A 22,749-nucleotide genomic window follows, 5' to 3' on the forward strand; every position below is an offset into this window, starting at 1 on the left:
CTTGGCATAACACTGCATTATCTGCATATACTATAGTTTATCCATTCATCTATGGAAGGACATCTTGATTGCTTCCGAGTTTTGGTAGTTATAAATAAGGTTGGTATAAACATTCTTGTGAAGGCTTTTGTGTAGACATAAGTTTTCAATTTCTTTGGGTAAATACCAAGAGCACAATTGCTAGATCATACAGTAAGGGTTTGTTTAGTTTTGTAAGAAGTTGCCAAGCTGCCTTCCAAAGTGACTGAACCAATTTGCATTCACGTCAGCAGTTAATGAGCAAGTTTCTCTTGCTCCACATCCTCTCCAGTGTTTACTGTTGGGAGTGTTCTGGATTTCGGCCATTTTAGGAGATGTGTAGTGATATCTCAATGTTGACTTAATTTGTGTTTTTCTGATGACATATGTTGTGGAGCATCTTTTCATATGCTCAGTTGTCATCTGTATGTCTTTTTTAGTAAAATGTTTAAGGTCTTTCATCATTTTTTAATTGGGTTGTTTTCTTATGATTGAGTTTTATGAGTTCTTTGAATATTTTGGATAACAGCCCTTTGTCACATATGCCTTCTGCAAATATTTTCTCCTACTGTGTGACTTGTCTTTGTCTTTTCATTCTTTTCACAGTGTCTTTCACAGAACAGAAATGTTTAATTTTAATGAAATTCAGCTTATGAATTCTTACTTTCACAGACTGTGCTTTTGGTATCTCATCTAAAACGTCATCACCAAACCCAAAGTCATTTAGATTTTCTTTTATGTTATAGGAGTTTTATAGTTTTGCATTTACCATTTAGATCTGTGATCCATTTTGAGTTAGTTCTTGTGAAGGGTGTAAGGTTAGTGTCTAGATTCATCTTTATACACGTGCATGCCCATTTGGTCCAGCACTTGTTGAAAAGACTGTCTCATCTTCAGTGCATGGTCTTTTGCTCCCTTGTCAAATATCAGTTGGCTGTATTTTTGGGTGTCTATTTCTGGACTCTGTTCTCTTCTATTTATCTAGTTGTCTATTCTTTCACCAGTTCTACATGTTCTTGATTACTATAGCTTTATAAGTCTTGAATTGGGTGGTGTCAGTCCTCTGACTTTGTTCTTTTCCCTCAATATCATTATGGCTATTCTGGGTCTTTTGCCTCTTCCTATCAATATTAGAATCAGTTTGTTAATATCCGCAAAACAACGTGCTTGAATTTTGATTGGCATTGCATAGCATCTGTAGATTGAGTTGAGAGGAACTGAAATCTTGACAATGTTGAGTATTCCTATGAAAGAACGTGGACTTTCTCTCCATTTAGTTCTTTATTTTATCAGAGTTTTCTTGTTTTTCCCCTAAATATTATATACCAATTTTGTTAGATTTATACCTGAAGATTTCACTTTGGGGTGCTAATGTAAATTGTATTGTGTCTTTAAAATTTCATTTGTTCATTGCTGATATATAATAAAATAATTGACTTATATACATTGACCTTGTATCAGCAAGCTTATTCTATTCATGTATTAGTTCCAGGACTTTTCTGTTGTTGATTCTTTCAGATTTTATACATAGATGAGCATGTCATCTGTGCTAAAGAGCAATTTTGTTTCTTTTTTTCTTTAATCTATATAAATTTTACTTCCTTTACTTGTCTTATTACATTAGCTAGAACTTTCAGTATGATGTGGAAAGGGTAGTGAGAGCAGACATCCTTGCCTTGTTCCTGATCTTAGTGAGAAAGCTTTTAATTTCTCACTATTAAGTATGATGTTAGCTGTAGGTTTATGGTAGATTTTTTAAAAATCGAGTTGAGGAAGTCCCCCTATATTCCCAGTTTATTGAAAGTTTTTTTATCATGAACAGGTATTAGATTTTGTTAAATGCTTTTTCTGCATCTGTTAATATGAACGTGTGATTTTTCTTGTTTAGCCTGTTGATGTAATGGATTACATTAATTGATTTTTGTTTTTTTAAAACTTTCATATTAGGTTCAGGGGTACATGTGCAGGTTTGTTATATAGATAAACTGTGTCACAGTGGTTTGTTTATAGATTATTTTGTCACCCTGGTATTAAGCCTAGTAGCCAATAGTTATTTTTCCTGAACCTCTCCCTCGTCCCACCCTCCATCCTCAAGAAGGCTCCAGTGTTTGCTGTTCCCCTCATTGCATCCATGTGTTCTCATCATTTAGCTCCCACTTATAAGTGAGAACATGTGGTATTTGGTTTTCTGTTGCTGTGTCAGTTTGCTAAGGATAATGGCCTCCAGCTCCATCCATGTCCCCACAAAGGACATGACCTTCTTTTTTATGGCTGCATAGTATTCCATGGTGTATATGTATCATATTTTCTTCATCGATTCTAACTTCGATGGGTGTTTAGGTTGGTTCTCTGTCTTTGTATTGTGAATTGTGCTGTAATGAATGTAAGTGTGCATGTGTCTTTATAGTAGACTGGTTTATATTCTTCTGAGTATATACTCAGTAACAGAATTGCTGGGTCAATGATATTCTTCCTCTAGGTCTTTGAGGAATTGCCCCACTACTTTCCACAATGGTTGAACTAATTTACACTCCCACCAACACTGTATAACCATTCCCCTTTCTTCACAACCTCACCAGCATCTGTTATTTTTTGACCTTTTAGTAATAGCCATTTGACTGGTGTGAGATGATATTTCATTGTAGTTTTGATTTGCATTTCTCTAATGATCAGTAATATTTAGCTTTTTTTCATATACTCGTTGGCTGCATGTATGTCTTCTTTTGCAAAGTGTCTGTTCACATGCTTTGCCCACTTTTTAACAGGATGTTTTGTTTTTTTCTTGTAAATTTGTTTAAGTTCCTTATAGATTCTGGATATTAGACTTTTGTCAGATGCATATTAGACTTTTGCAGATATTTTCTCCCATTCTGTAGGTTGTCTGCCTACTCTGTTGGTAGTTCCCTTTGCTGTGCAGAAGCTCTTTAGTTTAATTAGATCCCATTTGTTCATTTTTGCTTTTTGTTGCAATTGCTTTTGCTGTCTTCATCATGAAATCATTGCCCATTCCTATGTCTAGAATGGTATTGCCTAGATTGTCTTCTAGGGTTTTTATAGTTTGGGGTTTTACTTTTAAGTCTTTAATCCACCTTTAATATACTTTTAAGTATATGTTGTAAAAAAGGGGTCCAATTTCAATCTTCTGCATATGGCTAACCAGTTATCCCAGCACCATTTATAAGGAGTCCTTTCCCCGTTGCTTATTTTTGTCAGTTTTATTGAAAATCAGATGGTTGTAGGTGTGTGGCCTTATTTCTGGGCTCTCTGTTCTGTTCCATTGATCTATGCAGCTATTTTTGTACCAGTACCATGCTGTTTTGGTTACTGTACAACTGTAGTATAGTTTGAAGTTGGGTAGCATGATGTCTCCTGCTTTGTTCTTTTTGCTTAGGATTGCCTTGGCTATTCAGGCTCTTTTTTGATTCCATATGAATTTTAAAAATAGTTTTCCTACTGCTGTGAAGAATGTCATTGGTAGGTTGATAGGAAATAGCATTGAATCTGTAAATTGCTTTCAGTAGTATGGCCATTTTAGTGTTATCAATTCTTCCTATCCATGAGCATGGAATGTTTTTCCATTTGTTTGTATTATCTCTGATTTCTTTCAGCAGTGTTGTATAGTTCTCATTGTAGAGATCTTTCACCTCCTGGGTGAGCTGTATTCCTAGGTATTTCATTCTTTTTGTGGTAATCATGAATGGGATTACATTCCTGATTTGGCTCTTGGCTTGACTGTTCCTGATGTGTAGGAATGCTGCTGATTTTTTTATGTTGATTTTGTATCCTGAAACTTTGTTAAAGTTATTTATCAGCTGAAGGTGCTTTTGGGTTGAGACTGTGGGGTTTTCTAGATGTAGGATCATGTCATCTGCAAACAGGGATAGTTTGACTTCCTCGCTTCCTATTAGGATGCTCTTTATTTCTTTATCTTGCCTGATTGCTCTGGCCAGGACTTCCAGTTCTATACTGAATAGGAGTGGTGAGAAAGGGCATTTTTGTCTTGTGCCAATTTTCAAGGAGAATTCTTCCAGCTTTTGCCCATTCAGAATGATGTTGACTGTGGATTTGTCATAGATGGCTCTTATTATTTTAAGGTATGTTCCTTCAGTACATAGTTTGTTGAGAGCTTTTAACATGAAGGGTACACTGATTTTGGAATGCTCCCTCAGCGGCTGTTTATCTGGAATATCATAATTTCTTCTTCATTTTGAAGGATCATTTTGTTGGAAATAGAATTCTTGTTTGACAAGTTTTTGTTTCTTTCAGCACATTTAGTATTTCCTCCCACTCACTCTGGGCTTCCATGGTTTCTGACAGAAATCACCTATTTATGTTACTTAGGATCCCTTGTGCATAAGTTGCTTCTATCTTGCTGCTCTAAAGATTCTTTCTTCATCTTTGGCTTTTGAAAGTTTGATTATAATGCATCTCAGTCTGGATCTCTTAAATTTATACTACTGGAAGTTCATTGAGTTTCTTTTCCTTCATACAATTTGGGACATTTTCAGCCATAATTTTTTTCAAATATGCTTTCTGTCCCTTTCTCCTTTTTCTCTTGTTCTGGGACTCCCATTATGTATAATTTGATACTGTTGATGGTGTCTTGTTAGTCTGTTAGACTCTGTTCATTTTTCTTCATTTTTTTTCTTTCTGCTTCTCAGAATGGATAATTTCATTTGACTTATCTTCAGATTTGCTGAATCTTAATCTTTCTTCTACCTGAACAATCTGCTGTTGAAACCCTCTAGTGAATTCTTTACTTCAGTTGTTTTTTTCACCTCCAGAATTTTTTTTATTCTTTTTATAACTTCTTTTTATTTATATTCTCTATTTGTTGAGACATTATTCTCCAGGTTTCCTTTGTTTTCTTATTTCTTTTAGATCTTTGATATTTAAGACAGTTGATGTAACACGTTTTCTAGTAAGTCTAATGTCTGTGTGTTCTCAGAGACAGTTTTCATTCATTTATTTTTCTCTTTGAACAGGCCATTGTTTCTTTGATGTATTTGATTTTTTTTCTTGAAAACAGGACATTTTGATTATTATAATGTGGTGACTCTGGATGTTATATCGTCCCACATCCATAGTGATTTCTTTTGTTTGTTTGTTTATGCCTGTTGTGATTATTGTTGTTTGCTTGGTTGGTGAGTTTTTGAGCTAATATTGTGAAATCTGTATTGTTTGTTCTACAGGGCCACTCTTTTCTTAGTCCAATGGTCAACTAATGATTTGACAGAGATATTTTTAATGCCTGAAACCACAATTTAAAAACCAAAACAAACAATAAAAGCCTCTCTCAGTCTTTGCAGATAGGATCGGTGTGCATGTTAAAACACTCTTTCAGTGCCTAGTGAGATAGTTTACAACACTGCTATAACTTCACTTTCTTCTTGTGTGGAGTTTGAAGGTCAGCCAGACATGAAAATTTGGGTCTTTTTAGGTATTTTCTTAGTATGTGTCCAGCCCTGGGAATGCACGTGACCTCTTAGATTTCCTGGTATAAGTGGGAGCTTTACAGCCCTTGTTCTTTATGTATACCTTTCCCCAGCCTCTTCTTTCCTAGCTTTATGATGAAATAAATGCTTTAATTTCTTAAAATTAAACTTTGAATTTTATTGTGAGAAAGAATCTTTTTTGTGGATTTGTGCTGTTTCTCTTTTGTAGCATTTTTAAAACATCATTCAGGCTTATGTGTGTTTTCCTACATTTGATCTGTTGCAAAGATTTATTATGGGGTGTGTAGATGCACGTAACAAATTAAACAAAAATAATTCCATTTCTCATCAATTATTACAATGTCCTCCTGAAGAACATGAGCATTAGAAAAAAGCAACAGCTATGTTAATCAAAATAGATCAATATACTTTATATCTCTTTTGGATAAGAAATATACTAACATCTCAAAATTATCAAACTTATGCTGGTTTTCCCAACCTAAATAGAAATTGCTGACATCTTTTTTTCAGTGGCCAAAGAGGAATGAGGATCCTACTAATAGTGCAAAGCACAGTGAGAAGTTTTAGCCCAGTATTATTCTGATGGTTGGTCTCATGTACCTCCTTACTACATGCAGGGATACAAAAGAAATTCATTAGCCTTAAAATAATTCATGAAATCTGTAATTCAAACTCAAAGTAAGCCATATAATTTGGATCTATTTTTAAAAAGGAGACACTTTGTTATCTCAATAGCAGATTTTTTTAAAGCAAGGAAGTCTACAGTAATATAAACCAAAGCGTGGATCATTTTAGTGTATTCTTATTTGAAAGACTTTAAAATTTCAGTAATACCCTAAGTTGATTTTTACAAGCTTGCCCTTCACCGAGTTTAAATTCTATTATGTATAAAATAGGTCGATGTACACTTTATTCTTCTAGCTCTCTGCTGCCTACTCCCCATTCTTGCCCCACAGCAGGACTTGATGTCTCATCTATTTCTTATGACAGGCAAAATCTTGCTTTGGATTTGACAGGGTCAGGCTTAGTGCTGAGGTAAAGATCCTTAGGAGGCTGGCGAACCAGGACAATCACAATGGCCAGGCACTGAAAGAAACTAGGTCTGCAGTTCTTGTCTGGATCAAACACAACTTCAGTGGATCTACAACCATCACAGAATGGGACCAGTACGCATGTCACAGTCAGAAAAAAAGGCGAGGAAATTGCTGAACCTGGCAGTGACCTTTGGGTTCCAACATGCACTGATCCTGACTTATCAACGTTTCTGTTCCAAAAGTTCGATTTTCATATAGTTGACTGAGCTTCAGAATACATTTTTCCTTGAAATATTATTGTAAGCTGAAGTTAGGTTCCTAGAAAATCAAGCAATGCCTAACTACAGGTATACAAATAACACATATGGTACATCATGATACTGATTGCATATAATAAAACAAATACATCTGTGCATTCTTTTCTTTAATAAACAAATTTGGAGTTATTTTTATGAGCACAGCAGTACAGGGGAGAAAAGTCTAGCCAGGCAGGATTTGGGCATCAGGCAGGGCTCATGGGAAAGTTTCTGAAGGAGAAACAGGCTACCTGTATTGCTAGCATCAGTAACTTATTAAATATATATGTATGTATGTATACATTTGTATGCATGCATATGTATGCCAGTTCTTTTTAATTGACTATTTGGATCAGTATCTCTTCATTTGCTAATATTGATTTGAGTCAGTTATAGGGAAACAGGCCTGTAATCCTTACAGCTGGGTTTCCTTTCCAAGACGCCCCACTCATAGCACAAACTGTGCTCCATGTGCATGATGTGAATCTCCTCTTCCATCCTTGCTAAGGATGTGACTCAGGTGTAGAGTGAAAATCCACCAGCAGCATCCCTACTGGCGTGCTGAATAAGCCCTGCACAGACTTGCAGCTATGAGTACACCAGAGGCACCAGAGTCAGGCTGCAGCCCAATAGAAGAATATTGTCTACCGTCATGCCAGCTGCAGAATGCCAAACCCTGCATCTCCAAACCCTGCAGGCTTTCCGATGGGCACAGCTCTGGTACATAGAAAGTTTTCTAAGTTAAGCATTGGTGTGTTTTTTACAAGGCCTCTCAGGACTAGACAAAGATCATGATGAAATTAAGCCTTATTTCTTTTCTGTAGCATCAATCTTTAGATACTGTGTTGATACTGAATTTCAAGTGTCCCTAAATAAATTCCCTGTATTGCCTGAGAGTCACGGGTAGCATCTTCACAGGGAGGTCATGTTTCCAGTAATTTCAGCTGAGGCACGGCACGCTGTTCAATAACCAACCCAGCTAGGACGCCTCACATGAGATGTCTATTTCATTATCAAAGTCTGAATTTTCACTGCAGTGAACATGGTGTGAGCTACTTACAAATTGGCTAATATTACTAAATTTATTTGTCACCTTTGTGAAAATGATTTCAAAATATGCATGGGGCTGCTCTTTGGCACAATAACTGCTGATCATTAGACTTGTATGAGTTTCCTGTTGCTGCTTAACAAATTACTACAAAGTTAGTGGCTTTTCAACACAAATTTATTCTCTCACATCACTGGAGACCAGAAGTCTGGAATGGGTCTTGTGTGTCTGAAATCCAGCTGTGGGCAGGGCGGCCTCTCTTCTGGCTTCTCTAGGGGACAATCTGTGTCCTTGCTTCTCCCAGCCTCCGGAGGGGCCAGATTCCTTGGTTTGTGGCCCTGCGTCACTCTTGCTTCCACTTCTGCCATCAGATTTCCTGCTCTGATTCTGACACTCCCATTTTCCTCTTCTACGTGGCCTCATGATGACATTTGTCCCACCCAGATAACCCAGGAAAACCTCCCATCTCTAAAGCTTTAAATTCACCACATCTGAAAAGTCCTTTTTGCTATAAGGGAAACATATTGACAGGTAGGAAGAGTTAGGACATGGACATCTTTGGGGACCACCATTTTGTCATAGCATCGATAGGAAATACAAATTTTGGCTTAAAACACAATAAAGTTATTGTCTTGTAGTTCCAAAAAGGGTCCCAGGAGGCTGCAGTCAAGCTGTTGGCAGGATTGCATTTCTTTTGGACGCTCTAGGGGACAGGCTGTTTCTTGCCTCTTCCGGTTTCTAGAGGACATTTGTATTCTTAGACTCTTGGCCACTTTGCACCGGCCTCTGCTTCCTCATCACATGTCTTTCTCTGAATCTGACACTCTTGTCTCCCTCTTAGAAGGACCTTTGTGATTGTATTGGGCTTACGTGGAGAATCCAGGATTATCTCTCCATCCCAAGATCCTTAAGCAAATCACATCTGCAAAGCCCTTTTGCTGAGTGAGGTAGCATACTCACAGGTTTGGGGTTTTGTGCATTGGCACATGGACATATTTGCAGTGCTGTCATTTTGCCTGCCACTATCACACCTACTGCATTGATGCAGGATTTCCACAAGAATGAGGAAGGCTTCGATTTGAAGAAGATTTTAGTAGAATTTTGGAGACTTTCTTTAATCACCTCATTGTCATTGAACTGGTAATAGCCAAAGCCTTTTTATCCTTTTTATACCTATCAATTATCTATTTCAGAGAACAAAAGAAATTTTTTTTTCTTTTTTTCACACAAGAAGACGGGACCAGATTGGTTAGGCAGTTTTACAAAGGTCACACAATTAGTTAATAGCAAAGCTACTCTAGAATTTGGCCATTTTACCCATCATAAAGCACTCTTCACCTATGAGCTGCTCCTGGTCAAGCAGAGAGCTTTTTCTTGAGTTTAGCCCTCAATTACGATGATATAAATCCAAGTCGAAGCAATTATCTTAAATTATAAAAATGCCCGACTGGGCGTGGTGGCTCACACCTGTGATCCCAGCACTTTGGGAGGCTGAGGCAAGTGGATCGCAAGGTCAGGGGTTTGAGACCATCCTAGCCAACATGGTGAAAGCCTGTCTCTACTAAAAATACAAAAATTAGGTGGGCATGGTTGCGGGTGCCTGTAATTCCAGCTACTCTGGAGGCTGGGGCAGGAGAATAGCTTGAACCTGTGAGGTGGAGATTGCAGTGAGCCAAGATCATGCCACTGCACTCCAGCCTGAGCGACAGAGCGAGACTCCATCAAAAAAAAAAAAAATCCCATTGCTTTATCCTAAAATCAAGATGTTCGTCAAAAATGGGACATTATGCTTCAATAAGTGAATGCTTGAATGTCTTAACAGAAATTGGAAGTGAAACAAAAATTGGACCTTTGGAAAAATACTGGATTCCTGGCTCTTCCAGTAATTCGGTGAAGTCTTTCCACAGTCAAGTTTCTTAACCTTTTGGGTTTGATTTTCTTTATCGAAAAAGTGAGGGTTTCAAGCAGGTGACCTAGCTGTCTCTCTTGTGCTATGACAGTCACCCACTCCACAGGGGCCTTGATCTCAGCTCTGTGTGGAGGCAGCTGGTTCCACATCAAGGCATTCCACATTTCAAGAGCCCCATGAATAGAAGGCTTTCTTTCACTGAGAGATACTTTTTGAGTATTATAAAAGCATAGGCCATTTTTGAAATGTTTAGAGGGATCGAAAATTTAAATTTATTTCCTGACTGAGGCTGAAACAGTTCTTACTGAGAGATTTATCTGAATAATACATTCATGTGTTAGAGGAGAGACACTATCATAGATGAAGTATACTTTCCTGAGGTTTAGAATTCTAATTCTAAGGGGCTCTATAAAATTGGGAGAAGTCACAAGGCTCTCATAATAGCATTTATTGAGATGGTAATTGTAGAAAAACTGTCTTTTTTACATTTTTACTGGAGTTATTTTTTCTTTAATAGTGTCCTTTTTTAGATCCAGCTAAATGCTGTCCACCTGTGTTTGTGTACCCTCCCTGCCCCCACTCTTGCTGCATGCACACACACACACACACATACACAAACACACACGCTCCTGCAATATGCTAAAAGCCAGCTCCTTGGTGTACATTCCTTGTCAGAATGCCATCTTTCAAGATTGTCAGTGCAGTAATTTTCAGAAGGTGGGCAGTTCTCAGTGCCAAATGGCTAGAATGAAGCCCACCGTGGCAGAAGGAACGGCTCTGGTCCCTTTTTATAAACACATAGTGTTAGCCAGGAAAGGAGGAGGAACAAACCAGGAGCTGGCAGAGTGTCTCACGGGACCTTTGGGATGAGGTTTCCCTGGGGTCTGCTCTGAGAGTAAGGGCATGCAACAGAAACATCAGGTCTGGTGCCTGCAATGGCCTGGCGGATTGGAGCTGGATGCCAGCACAGAGCAAGGGGGTGGGGGTAACTTGGACTCTCCAAGTTGTCAATAACTCAGCCCATAGACTGGCTTCTAGGCAGCCTCCAGACCCAGTGGGAAACTGAGTGCCTGCTGGGGACTGGCAGACATGGCAGTGTCTGGAGAGAAGACAACCATCTCCACATCCACCCTGATGATGGCATAGACTGTATGGGGTTATAGGGTTGTTAGCATCATTGTCGGGAGACTCAAAGAGTAGAGCTAGGGCTGCTGGTTGAGGTCTTCAGTAGCACAGCTGGGCTAAGACAGTCAGGTCACTTGAAACGCCCTCCCTTCCACCCCACCTCAGACTGCTCCCATGTGAGCCCCGCGTGTTCCTGTTTGAGCTGAGGCCACAGGCCAGCGCAGAGCGTGCCTCTCCTTATCAGAAGTGTTCTCTAAACTCCCGCAGTGCTGTTTCCTCGTGTGCTCGTCTTCACATTTATTGCTATGTATCTAATCTTACAGCTTTGTATATACTTCTTATTTCCCGACTAAAGTCTTCCTTCTTAAGGAAATTCTAGGTATTTTGAGCTCATTGTGATTTTGTCCTCAAGAGCACATCTGACCCGTTGAGATTCTCTGTTCCAGTATTGCATCACTTGACAAATTGCTTAAATTTGCTAACAATCATATAAAGTAACCTGTTTTCCTTTGTGTTGGCTGAATGCCATCCTTATAGGCGACTTTTTAAAAGTTCTAATTTTCCTAATTCCAGTGTTTTTTCTTTATTTACCTTACCAATTTCATAGTCTCTAATAACAGCCCTTTTTCATAATTTATGATTGAAGAGGTCAATTGCAGGTTATTTATCAGGTCAAATAATACAAAAGTCCAGCAACAGCTAATTGATAATTACACACACAGACAGAAACACACACATACACATGCATGCTAGAATCAAATATTTAACCTTTCAATGTCATGATTTTTTATTTTTTATTTTATTTTATTTTATTATTATACTTTGGGTTTTAGGGTGCGTGTGCACAATGTGCAGGTTTGTTACATATGTATCCATGTGCCATGTTGTTTTGCTGCACCCATTAACTCGTCATTTAGCATTAGGTGTATCTCCTAATGCTGTCCCTCCCCCCTCCCCCCACCCCACAACAGTCCCTGGAGTGTGATGTTCCCCTTCCCGTGTCCATGTGTTCTCATTGTTCAATTCCCACCTATGAGTGAGAACATGTGGTGTTTGGTTTTTTGTCCTTGCAATAGTTTACTGAGAATGATGTTTTCCAGTTTCATCCATGTCCCTACAAAGGACATGAACTCATCATTTTTTATGGCTGCATAGTATTCCATGGTGTATATGTGCCACATTTTCTTAATCCAGTCTATCGTTGTTGGACATTTGGGTTGGTTCCAAGTCTTTGCTATTGTGAATAGTGCCGCAATAAACATACGTGTGCATGTGTCTTTATAGCAGCATGATTTATAGTCCTTTGGGTATATACCCAGTAATGGGATGGCTGGGTCAAATGGTATTTCTAGTTCTAGATCCCTGAGGAATCGCCACACTGACTTCCACAATGGTTGAACTAGTTTAAAGATTTTGGTGATAGGGGAAGTACTTCTGTTCTAATGTTAGATGTAAACAAGACTGACTTTTATATACCAAGAATGAAAAGAAAATATATGTACATGTAGAAAAACTCAGGCTAAATGAAGGTGAAATCATAAGTGAAGTGGTAGATGTTTATAATTCTTTTCTTATTCTATGAATATGTGTGGAATATCATTTAAAAAATCCTCTCCCAGGCAGGTGTGGCGGCTCACACCTGTAATCCCAGCACCTTGGGAAGTCGAGGCCTGCAGATCACCTGAGGTCAGGAGTTTGAGACCAGCCTGGCCAACATGGTGAAACCATGATCTCTACTAAAAATACAAAAATTAGCCAGGCGTAGTGTCAGGCGCCTATAATCCCAGCTAGTCAGGAGGCTGAGGCAGGAGAATTGCTTGAACCCGGGAGGTGGAGATTGTGGTGTGGCAAGATCATGCTACTGCACTCCAGCCTGGGCAACAGAGCAAGACTGTTTCAAAAAAAAAAAAAAAAAAATCCTCTCCTTGCCTGAATGTGAGACTTTTGTGTTGTGTTCTAGGTCATCTACACACACAGGCCTCTGTAAGTCACTCCATCTTTGGGGAAACCGTCCATCAAAAGTTGTGGCAACAGAAGATTTCCTATCTTTGATGGACACAGACCTCCCTTCCACTGACATGTATTTTAGTTTCATTCAGAAAATACGTACATTGACTACTCAGTCTGCAATTACCGTGTGAATTATGTGCCCAATTTAACAGCAAAAGTTAATCTATTTTCACAGAAGGAAGTAGTAAAAGCAAAAATGGATGTTTACGTTTTGATTCTCACCCTAGGCTAATCAGCGACATTCAGTCTTATATAACAAGGAATGAACAATAGCACTAATGTAACCTTGAATTATTATTTGCTCTAAAAATAGAATTATAACATGCACTCAAAGTTGAACGTTTTGTATCTTCATCTTTCATTTTATGTAATTTCATTTATTTTAAATAATGGAAAGAAAAACTAACGAACAGAAGATAGGCTCATTAATAAAATTTAGAATCATTCGTAATTGGCAAAGGTGGTAGAGAAATGAAAACACCACGGTGTGGTGGCTCTGGGAATGCACTGACTTCCTACAGAACACAGCCCTGCCTGTGCCGTGTATGCCTTTCAGGGACCTCTGCAGCCAGGGCCAGGCAGCCTGGGTGATTGTCATGGCTCCACCACTGAGCAGCTCTGCATTCTAGGCCCCAAATTCCTTAATATCCGCACCTCGCTTTTCTTCTTTGTAAACTGAGATGGTCATAGCACCAGATCTCCCCGTGCTGTTAGGGTGAGATGAGTCAATGCAGGTAGAATCCCTCACAGGCTGCCTGGCACAGACATGCCAGCTCTTGTTACCATCATTATTGTAGTTACCAGTGACAGTGGCAGTGCTCGGTGATATTAAAATTTGGAAGACTAGGCCTGGATTAAAAAATAATAATTGGGGTGTACCAGAAGATTGTTATAATATTACAGGTTCACTTACTATACATTTTCATATTGGCCCATTACACAATGGTTATAGCCAGGTTCTGGTCAAAATTTAGGCGTGTAGGAAAACTCTGCGCTAAATGTACCACAAGAAGTTATAAGTGAAATAGTAGATATTTGTAATTGTATTACTTAAACTTTTTCTGTATTTTCCCATATTCCACGAATATATGTGCCTTTATTCTACATTTATATTTTTTGAGCTTATAAGCCATTTTAGAAAATGTGTATGTTTTCAGTCTTGTCAAGGATAGCTTTATGATAATGCTCAATAAGGGATAGGAAACAAAGAATAAATAACTTTTAAAGGCATCTTAAATTGTTTTACAAGTAGTAATGTATGTATAGATACACACCCTAAGCCACCGAACTGCTGAATAGATTTGATTTAAGCCTTATTTCTGAATGATATTCACCTACAACACAAACTTATGTAATTTGGTGGGGATAGTTCAGATAATCTCATAAAAGACATTAATTTTTAAAAGTACTTTATATGGCTTTCTGGGACACGATGGTGGCTCAGTGAATAGCTAGAGTGAGAGAGTCGTTGAAAGGTCTTAATCTTTTATTTTTCAGCTTGACCATCTCTGCAGAGTGCCCCATGCAGCTTGAGGACTTCCCGATGGATGCGCACGCTTGCCCTCTGAAATTTGGCAGCTGTAAGTTATTTTCACAAGTAAGAGCCTTGGACATATACTTTGGGGATCAATTCCACATTTATTCAGAAGAATTTAGGTTCTGCATATACATAAGCACAATAGGATGCAGTCTGTTTAAGAAGCCTGGAGACTGTTTTGTTCTCCCCAGACTAGCTTTCTTGTCTGTAAAATGAGGTCATTAACACCTGCCATACATCACAGATTAGGATAAACTATGACAATGCCAGTGACATCACTGAACAATCTGGAATGTGCCCCTCTGGGGGTGTTTCTCCTCAGATCTCCACCAGACAGTTTCTTTTTTGTTTTTGCATATCAGATTACAGGTCACCTTGTCAAAGGTGACCAGTACCCAGTACTAAGCCAGTGATATTTTTCATTGTGCTGCAATCATTGCTGTGTTGACTCACTTCTTCTAGAATGTTCCATAAGAGCAACAGCCTCATCTGTCATGTTCATAGTCAGTGCTCACCCAGAACCCTCAGCATTTGGGGAAATATGTGTTGCTTGAACAAATAAATTATTCATATCACAATACTATAGGTATACACTTACACAATTCTAATAGGAATTCCTGGATTCCAGCCATTCTAGACAGAGGAATTGACAGTTGAGACAGTTGAAAAGTTCTGTGTCTTACGGGAAAATGTAATCCATTTTCTTTACTGTGACAATTAGAATGTTTAAAAATATTCTTGAAATATTTATTTCTCCAAGTATTAAATTTTGTTACACTTATTGTTTCAGCATCATCCCTACATGTGAGATATTTGGAGCAGACTTGAAACTGATCTAGTTTCCATCTTTCTTTTTACTCTTCACTTGTGCACATGCTATATGAAGTTTTCACTTTGAAAGCAGAATGTTCTCGTTGAGATGAAGCATGAAAACTATGTGGGTTTGAATCCCGGCTATCCTACTCCTCTGCTGAGTAATTGTGGGCAAATTAATTAGACTGTGTGAGCCTCTTTCCTCATTTGTAAAATAGATGAGGGCTGTTATAATATGTTTGAAACTGGCAGAGTAACACCAGTTAAAGTGTTCAGTAAATGCCCATCATCATCATTACCATAAAAGTTCATTATATTTATAGCTTCTTGACAGGATGCATGTCTCATCACTATAAATCATCTCTCTTTCACCATGTAATGCCTATAGAACTAAGTTTTGTCGAATATTAATATTGCCACACCAGTTTCTTCTTTAATTCTTGCCTGGGATATTTTTCTACTCTTTTTTTTTTCTGTTTCCTGTTTCATTATATATCCAAGTTGAAAAGTTCTATGTCTTACTGGAAAATGTAATCCATTTTCCTTACTGTGACAATTAGAATGTTTAAAAAATTCCTGAAATATTTATTTCTCCAAGTATTAATTTTTTTACACTTATTGTTTCAGTTATTTTCCTTTCCTCTTTAAAAAGAAACACCACTTGTTGAAGAGACTATCTTTTCCTCATTTTTATATTCTTGGCACTCTTGTCAAAGATCAGTTGACTGTATATGCATAGATTGATTTCTGGACCTTCTATTTTGTTCCATTGGTCTCTATGTCTGTCTTTATGCCCATGCCATACTGTTTTAATTGCTGTAGCTTTGTAACATATTTTGTAATCAGGACATGTAATGCCTCCAGCTCTCTTTTTTCTCAAGATTGTTTTGGATATTTGGGGTTTTTTGTTATTTCATATGATTTTAAACATTGTTTTTCCTATTTCTGTAAAAACTGCTGCTGGAATTTTGATGGGCATTGTATTGAATCTAAAGATCACTTGTGGACATTTTAATAATATTAAGTTTTTCATCCATGAATGAGTGGTGTCTTTCCTTTGTTTGTGTTTTCTTTAATTTATTTCATCACTATTTTGTGGTTTTCAGTGTATAGATTTTTCACCTCCTTGGTTAAGTTTAATAAGTATTTTGTTCTTTTTGATGCTATAATAAGTGGGATTGTTTTTCTAATTTCTTTTTCAGATAGTTCATTGTTAATATATAGAAATGGAACTAATTTTTCATGTTGATTTTGTATTGTGAAACTTTAATGAATTTATTGGTAAGTTCTAAAAGTCTTTTGGTAGAGTTTTTAGGGTTTTCTGTATGTAAGATCATGTCATCTGTAGACAGGGAGAGTTTCACTTTTTCCTTTATGATTTGGATGCCTTTTATTTCCTTTTCTTGTTGAATCGTTCTGGCTAGGTCGTAAAGTATTATACTGAATAGAGGTGGTAAGGGTGGGTGGGCATCTTTGCCTTGTCCCTGATGCTAGAGAAAAAGTTGTCAGTTTTTCACCATTGAGTATGCAATTCACTGTGGGATTTTCATATGTGGCATTTATCATATTGAGGTAATTTTCTGCTATTCCTTGTGTATAGAGAATTTTTATCATGAAAGGACGTGGAATTTTGTCAAACACTTTTTCTGCATCTACTGAGATGATCAAATGGTTTTTGTTCTTCATTCTCTTAATATGATGTATTACATTAATTGATTTTCGTGTGTTGGACCTTCTTTGCATTCCAGAGATAAATTCTGCTTGGATATGAATCTCTTAATGTGCTGCTGAATTCAGTTTGTTGACACTTTATTGAGGCATTTGGCATCTATATTCATCAAGGACATTGGCCTCTTGTTTTCTTTTCTTGGAATATTTTTGACTGCTTTTCATATGAGAGTAATGCAGGACTCATGAGTTTGAGTCTTTGTTCTTCTTTAGTTTTTTTGAAGAATTTGAGAAGGATTGGCATTAATTCTTCCTTAAATGTTTGGTAGAATTCACTAGTGAACTATCTGGTCCTGGGCTTTTCTTTGTTGGGAGGTTTTTGATTATAGATTCAACTTCCTTACTAGTTATTGATCTATTTAGACTTCCTGTTTCTTCGTGATTCAGTCTTAGTAGGTTGTATGTATCTAGGAATTTACCCATTTCTTCTAGATTATCCATTTATTGGCATATAATTGTTCATTGTTGTCTTTTGCAAATCTTTTTATTTCTGTGGCATCAGTTGCAATGTCTCCTTTTATTTCTAATTTATTTGACTTTTCTTTTTTTCCTAGTCTACATAAAAGTTTGTCAGTTTTATTTTTTTTCAAGGGACAAACTCTTTGCTGATTCTCTGGTTCTTTTTTATTGTTTTTAGATTCCCTACTTTGTTTATTTCTGCTGTAATATTTATTATTTTCCTCCTTCTACTACATTTAGACTTAGTTTGTGCTTCTTTTTCTATTCCTTGAGGAGTTAGGTTGTTTATAAATTTCCCTCTTGGTGCTGCTTTTCTTATATACCATAAGTTTTGATATGCTGCATTTTCATTTTTATCTGTTTCAAGGTATCTTCTAAGTTCCCCTTTGATTTCTTCTTTGGCCCAATGGTTGTACAAATGTGTGTTGTTTAATTTCCACATATGTATGAATTTTCTAGTTTTTCTTCTGCTGTTGATTTCTGGTTTCATTTCATGTGGGAGGAAATTTCTGTCTTCTTAAATTTATTACATTTGTTTTGTGACATAAAATGTGAATGTTCTGTGTGTGTTTTAGAAGAATGTGTATTCTGCTGCAGGTGAAATGTTTTGTGTATGTCTGGTGTTGTTCCAGCCCACTGTACCTCTTTGTTGACGTTCTGTCTGGTTGTTTTATCCATAACTGAGAGAGAGGTATTGAAATCTCCTACTATTATTGCACTGCTGTTTCTCCCTTCAGTTCTGTCAATGTTTGCATTATATTTTCAGTTGTTCTTACATTGGGTGCGTATTTACTTATACTTGTTATATCTCTCTGGTTAATCAATCTTTTTATCATTATATATTGTTCTTCTTTGTCTCTTGTGACAGTTTTTAACTTAAATTTATTTTGTCTTATGTAAATATACCACCCCTGCTCTCTTTTCATGGCCCTTTATCATGAGATATCCTTTTCCATCCCTTCATTTTCAGTCTCTGTGTGTCCTTAAATCTACTGTGAGTTTCTTGTAGACAAAATAGAGTTTTGGAATCCCAGTACTTTGGGAGGCTGAGGTGAGTGGATCGCTTGAGCCCAGGAGTTCAAGACCAGCCTGGGCAACGTGGGAAAACACCATCTCTACAGAAAAAAAAAATGTTTTAAATTAGCTGGACATGGTGGTGGATGCCTGTAGTCACAGATACTTGGGAGGCTGAGGCAGAAGGATCACCTGAACCTAGGAGGCAGTGGCTGAGGTGACCCGTATTTACCCCACTGCACTCCAGCCTGGGCAATAGTGTAACACCCTGTCTAAAGAAAGAAAAAACACAAAAAATAGAGTTGGATCTTGTTTTCTTATCCATTCAAACTCTCTTGTGTCTTTTGATTGAGGAGTTTAATTCATTTACATTTAAAGTAAATGCTGATTGGGAAGGATTCACTATTGGCATTTTGGTAATTGTTTCTGTTTGTCTTTTATTTCTATGGCTCCTCTTTAACTCTCCTGCTGTCTTTGTGCTTCATTAATTTTTTGTATTGATATGCTTTAATTTCTTTCTCTTTTTTGCTGTAACTTCTATAGTTATTATCTTTGTGGTTACTGTGTAGCTTACATAAAATATCTTAAACATATAACGGTCTATCTTATGATAATATCTTAACATCAATTGCATATAAAGACTACACCTTTACTACTATTTCCCACACACTTATTTACATCCATTTATATTGTGCATCATTAACATTTTTAGTTATAATTATTTCTAATACTTTTGCCTTTTGACTTTTATAGCAGAATTAAAAGTGACATTTATCATTGTTACAATAATACAGTATTCTTTATTTGTCTGTGTATTTACCTTTCCCAACAAGTTTTATACTTTCTCATGCTATTGTGTTGCTATTTAGCATTCTTTCAACTTGAAAAACTCTCTTTAGTATTTCTTGAAAGTCAGGTCTAGTGGTTTTGTATACTTTCTGCTTTTGTTTTTCTGGAAAAGTTTTTGTCTTGCTTTCATTTTTGAGGGAGAGGTCTGCCAGGCATACTTTTTTTTCAGCACTTTGATTATGTTTTATCATTCTCTGCTGTCCTGCAGGATTTCTGATGAAAAAAAATCCATTCATAATCTTATGACATGACTGTTTATAACAAGTGGCTTCTCTCTGGCAGCTTTGAAAATTCTTTGTCTTTGACTTTTGACAATTTGTTTATAATGTGTCTTGGTGTGGATTTTTCTGGGTTTGCCTTATTTGGAATCCTCTGTACTTCCTAGATCTGTTTCTCCATTTTCTTTCCCAGATTTGAAAATTTTCAGCCATTATTTCTTTAAATAAGCTTTTGTTATTGTTGTTGTTGTTCTTTCTCTCTCTCTTCTCCTTTTGAAACTCAGTATACATATTAGTCACTTGTTGGTGTCCCATAAGTCTCTTAAGCTTTCTTTTCTCTTCTTCATTCTTCTTTTTGCTCCTCTGACTGAATAATTTCCAGTGGCCTATCTTTGAACTCATTGATCTTTCCTTCTAATTGATCTAGTCTGCTGTTGAATCCCTCTGAGGAATTTTTCAGTTCTGTTATTGTATTCTTTAACTCCATGATTTCCTTCTGGTAATTTAAAAATATTTTCTGTCTTTTTATTGAAAATTCACTTTGTTCATATATTGTTTTCAGTAAGTATCTTTATGATGGTTATTTTGAATTCTCTGTCAGATAAATTATATAACTCCATTTCATTAGGATCAGTTTCTGAAGATTTGTCTTGTTTCATTTTATCGAACACATATCCCTGTTCCTCATTTCTTTATATTCTGTATTTGGTGTGCATATTAAATAAAACATTCACCTCTCCCTATCTTCATAAACTGGCATTGTACAGGGAAAGACCTTCACCAATCCACCTTTACCAGAGATTCTGGGGGCCTCTCCAACCTTGGTGCTAGTTAAACTCACTTTCTTTATTCTAAGCAGCTCCTAGGCATCTAGGGTCTGCTGGATCCCACTAGCACTCAGAGACAAGCAAGACTGAAACCAGTTCCTCAGACAGCCCTCAGAAAATCTGTCTTTCTGCGTTTTCTGCATCAGTTGATATAATCATGTGAGTTTTCTTTAGCCACTTAAAATGGTGGGTTACATTCCTGCCTTGCAGCCCTAGAATAAACTCTATTTGGTTATCACATATAATTATTTTTATGTATTGTTGAATTCAATTTGATAATATTTTGCAAATGAGTTTTTGCATATATATTCATTTTTTATAATATCTTTTGTTTTGGTGCCAGGGTAATCTTGGCTTCATAAAGTGGGAAGTATTCCCACCTTTTTTATTTTCTAGAAAATACTGTATAGAATAGGTGTTGATTATTTAAGATGTTTGTTACAATTCTTCACTGAAATCACCAGGGCTTGAAGGTAACTGTTTAGGGAGATATTTATGATTTAAATTTTCTTAGTATTTAAGACTATTTGAATTATGTACTTCTTATTAGGTGAGTTTGGGTAAATTGTGTTTTTTGAGAAATTGGTTTATTTTATCTAAGTTATATTAAATTTGTGTAGAGGTGTTCATAGTTGTTATACTACTGTCTTGATGTCTGCAGTGTCTGTAGTGATATCTCTGATTTCTGACGTTGGTAATTTGTGTTACTCTCTCAGCAAGATTGGTAGAGGTTTGTCAATTTTATTGATCTTATTGTTTGTAGCTCTTTGTTTCATTGATTTCTCTATTGCTTTTCTATTTTTTATTTCACTGATTTCTGCTTTCATCTTTTTATTTTCTTTCTTTTGCTTGCTTTGCATTTAGTTTGCATTTCTTTTTTGTAGATTCTCAAGGTGGGAACTTAGGTTATTGATTTCAGACTTTTTTCCCTTCTAGTGTGCTCATTTAATGCTATAAATGTTTCTATAGCACTACCTTAGCTGTTTTGCTCAAATTTTTAGTCATTGTATTTTCCTTTCATTCCATTAAATGTATTTCTAAATTTCCCTTAAGACTTTCCCTTTGACCCACATATTGTTTAGATATATGTTATTTAGTTTCCAACTGTTTATAGATTTTTCTGTTATCTTTCTGTCATTGTCTTCTAGTTTAATTCCACCGTATCCAGAGAATGCCCTCTGTATAATTACAATTCTTTTAAATTTGTGAGGATTGTTTTATGCACAATATGGCCTACTTGATATTTATTCTGTGAACATCTGAAAAGTATATGTATTTTGTGGTTGCTGGGTGGATTGTCTACAAATTTTGATTAGATTATCTTGATTATGATGGTGCTGACTTCACCTCTATCCTTGATCATTTTCTCTCTCATTGTTGTGGATCAGTTGTTAATAAAGGGGCACTGAAATCTTCAGCTATAATTGTCTATTTGCCTATTTCCACTTTCAAGTTAATCAATTTTTGTTACACATATTTTTTAGCTGTGTTATTTGGTGCATACACATATACAATTGTTTGTCTTCACTATTTAATGTTTCTCTCTGTCTCTGGAAATTTTTCTCTGCTTTGAAGTCCACATAACTTGATATCAATGTGGCCAGTCTTGCTTTCTTTTGATTAATATTTGAATGATAAATATTTTTTTCATGTTTTTACTTTCAGCCTCTATATATCATTATATAAAAAGTGAGTTTCTTATAAATAGCATAGCTCAGATTTTTAAATTTACTTTCCCAATCTTTATCTTTTAATTGATATATTTACACTCTTTATATTTAATGTAACTATTGAAATGTTAAGGCTTAAGTCTGCCATTTCTTTGGCTTTCTGCTTTTTCTGTGTTTTTATTTCTTTGTTTTCTTTTTTCTGTCTTACTGTGGACATTTTTTACTATTCCATTTTGATTTATTTATAATATTATCATGTGTACATTGCTGTATAGCTTTTTCAGTGGCTCTTCTACGTGTTACTTACTTACTTAATTAATTAATTAAAGAGACAGGGTCTTGCTTTGTTGCCCAGGCTGGAGTGCAATGGGGTGATCATAGCACACTGCAGCCTCAAACTCTTTGCCTCATGCAATCCTCTAGACTCAGCTTCCCAAAGTTCTGGGATTACAGGCATGAGCCACTGTGCCTGGCCAGTATTACTTTATATATACAAAATTTATCACTGTCTACTGTATACTCATTTTGCCAGTTCAAGTGAAATATGAAAACCTTACCTCCCTTTTCGTCCCTTTACCTTTCCCTAATCATAACACAGTTGCCTTAAATATTTCCTCTACATACATCTTGAACCACATCAGAGAGTGTTGCATTTTTTGCTTGAACCATCAAACCTAATTTTGAAAACTCAATAGACAAAGGGAATTTTATTATATTTATCCATATTTTTACTTACTG

The 22,749-nt window shown here is 36.5% G+C and overlaps 1 protein-coding gene across 4 annotated transcripts in view; it reads left to right on the forward strand.

Moving 5' to 3' along the window:
• Positions 1 to 22,749, forward strand: part of GABRA5 (gamma-aminobutyric acid type A receptor alpha5 subunit) — a 90,333-nt gene that overhangs the window by 35,076 nt on the left and 32,508 nt on the right. For all 4 annotated transcript variants that reach the window (XM_030814463.1, XM_030814462.1, XM_030814464.1 and 1 more), the window contains exon 7: positions 14,394 to 14,476. In XM_030814463.1, coding sequence (XP_030670323.1) covers positions 14,394 to 14,476 — 83 coding nt within the window. The remainder of the gene's footprint in view (positions 1 to 14,393; positions 14,477 to 22,749) is intronic.

This window comes from Nomascus leucogenys, chromosome 6, assembly GCF_006542625.1.
Source record: "Nomascus leucogenys isolate Asia chromosome 6, Asia_NLE_v1, whole genome shotgun sequence".
NCBI lineage: Eukaryota > Metazoa > Chordata > Mammalia > Primates > Hylobatidae > Nomascus > Nomascus leucogenys.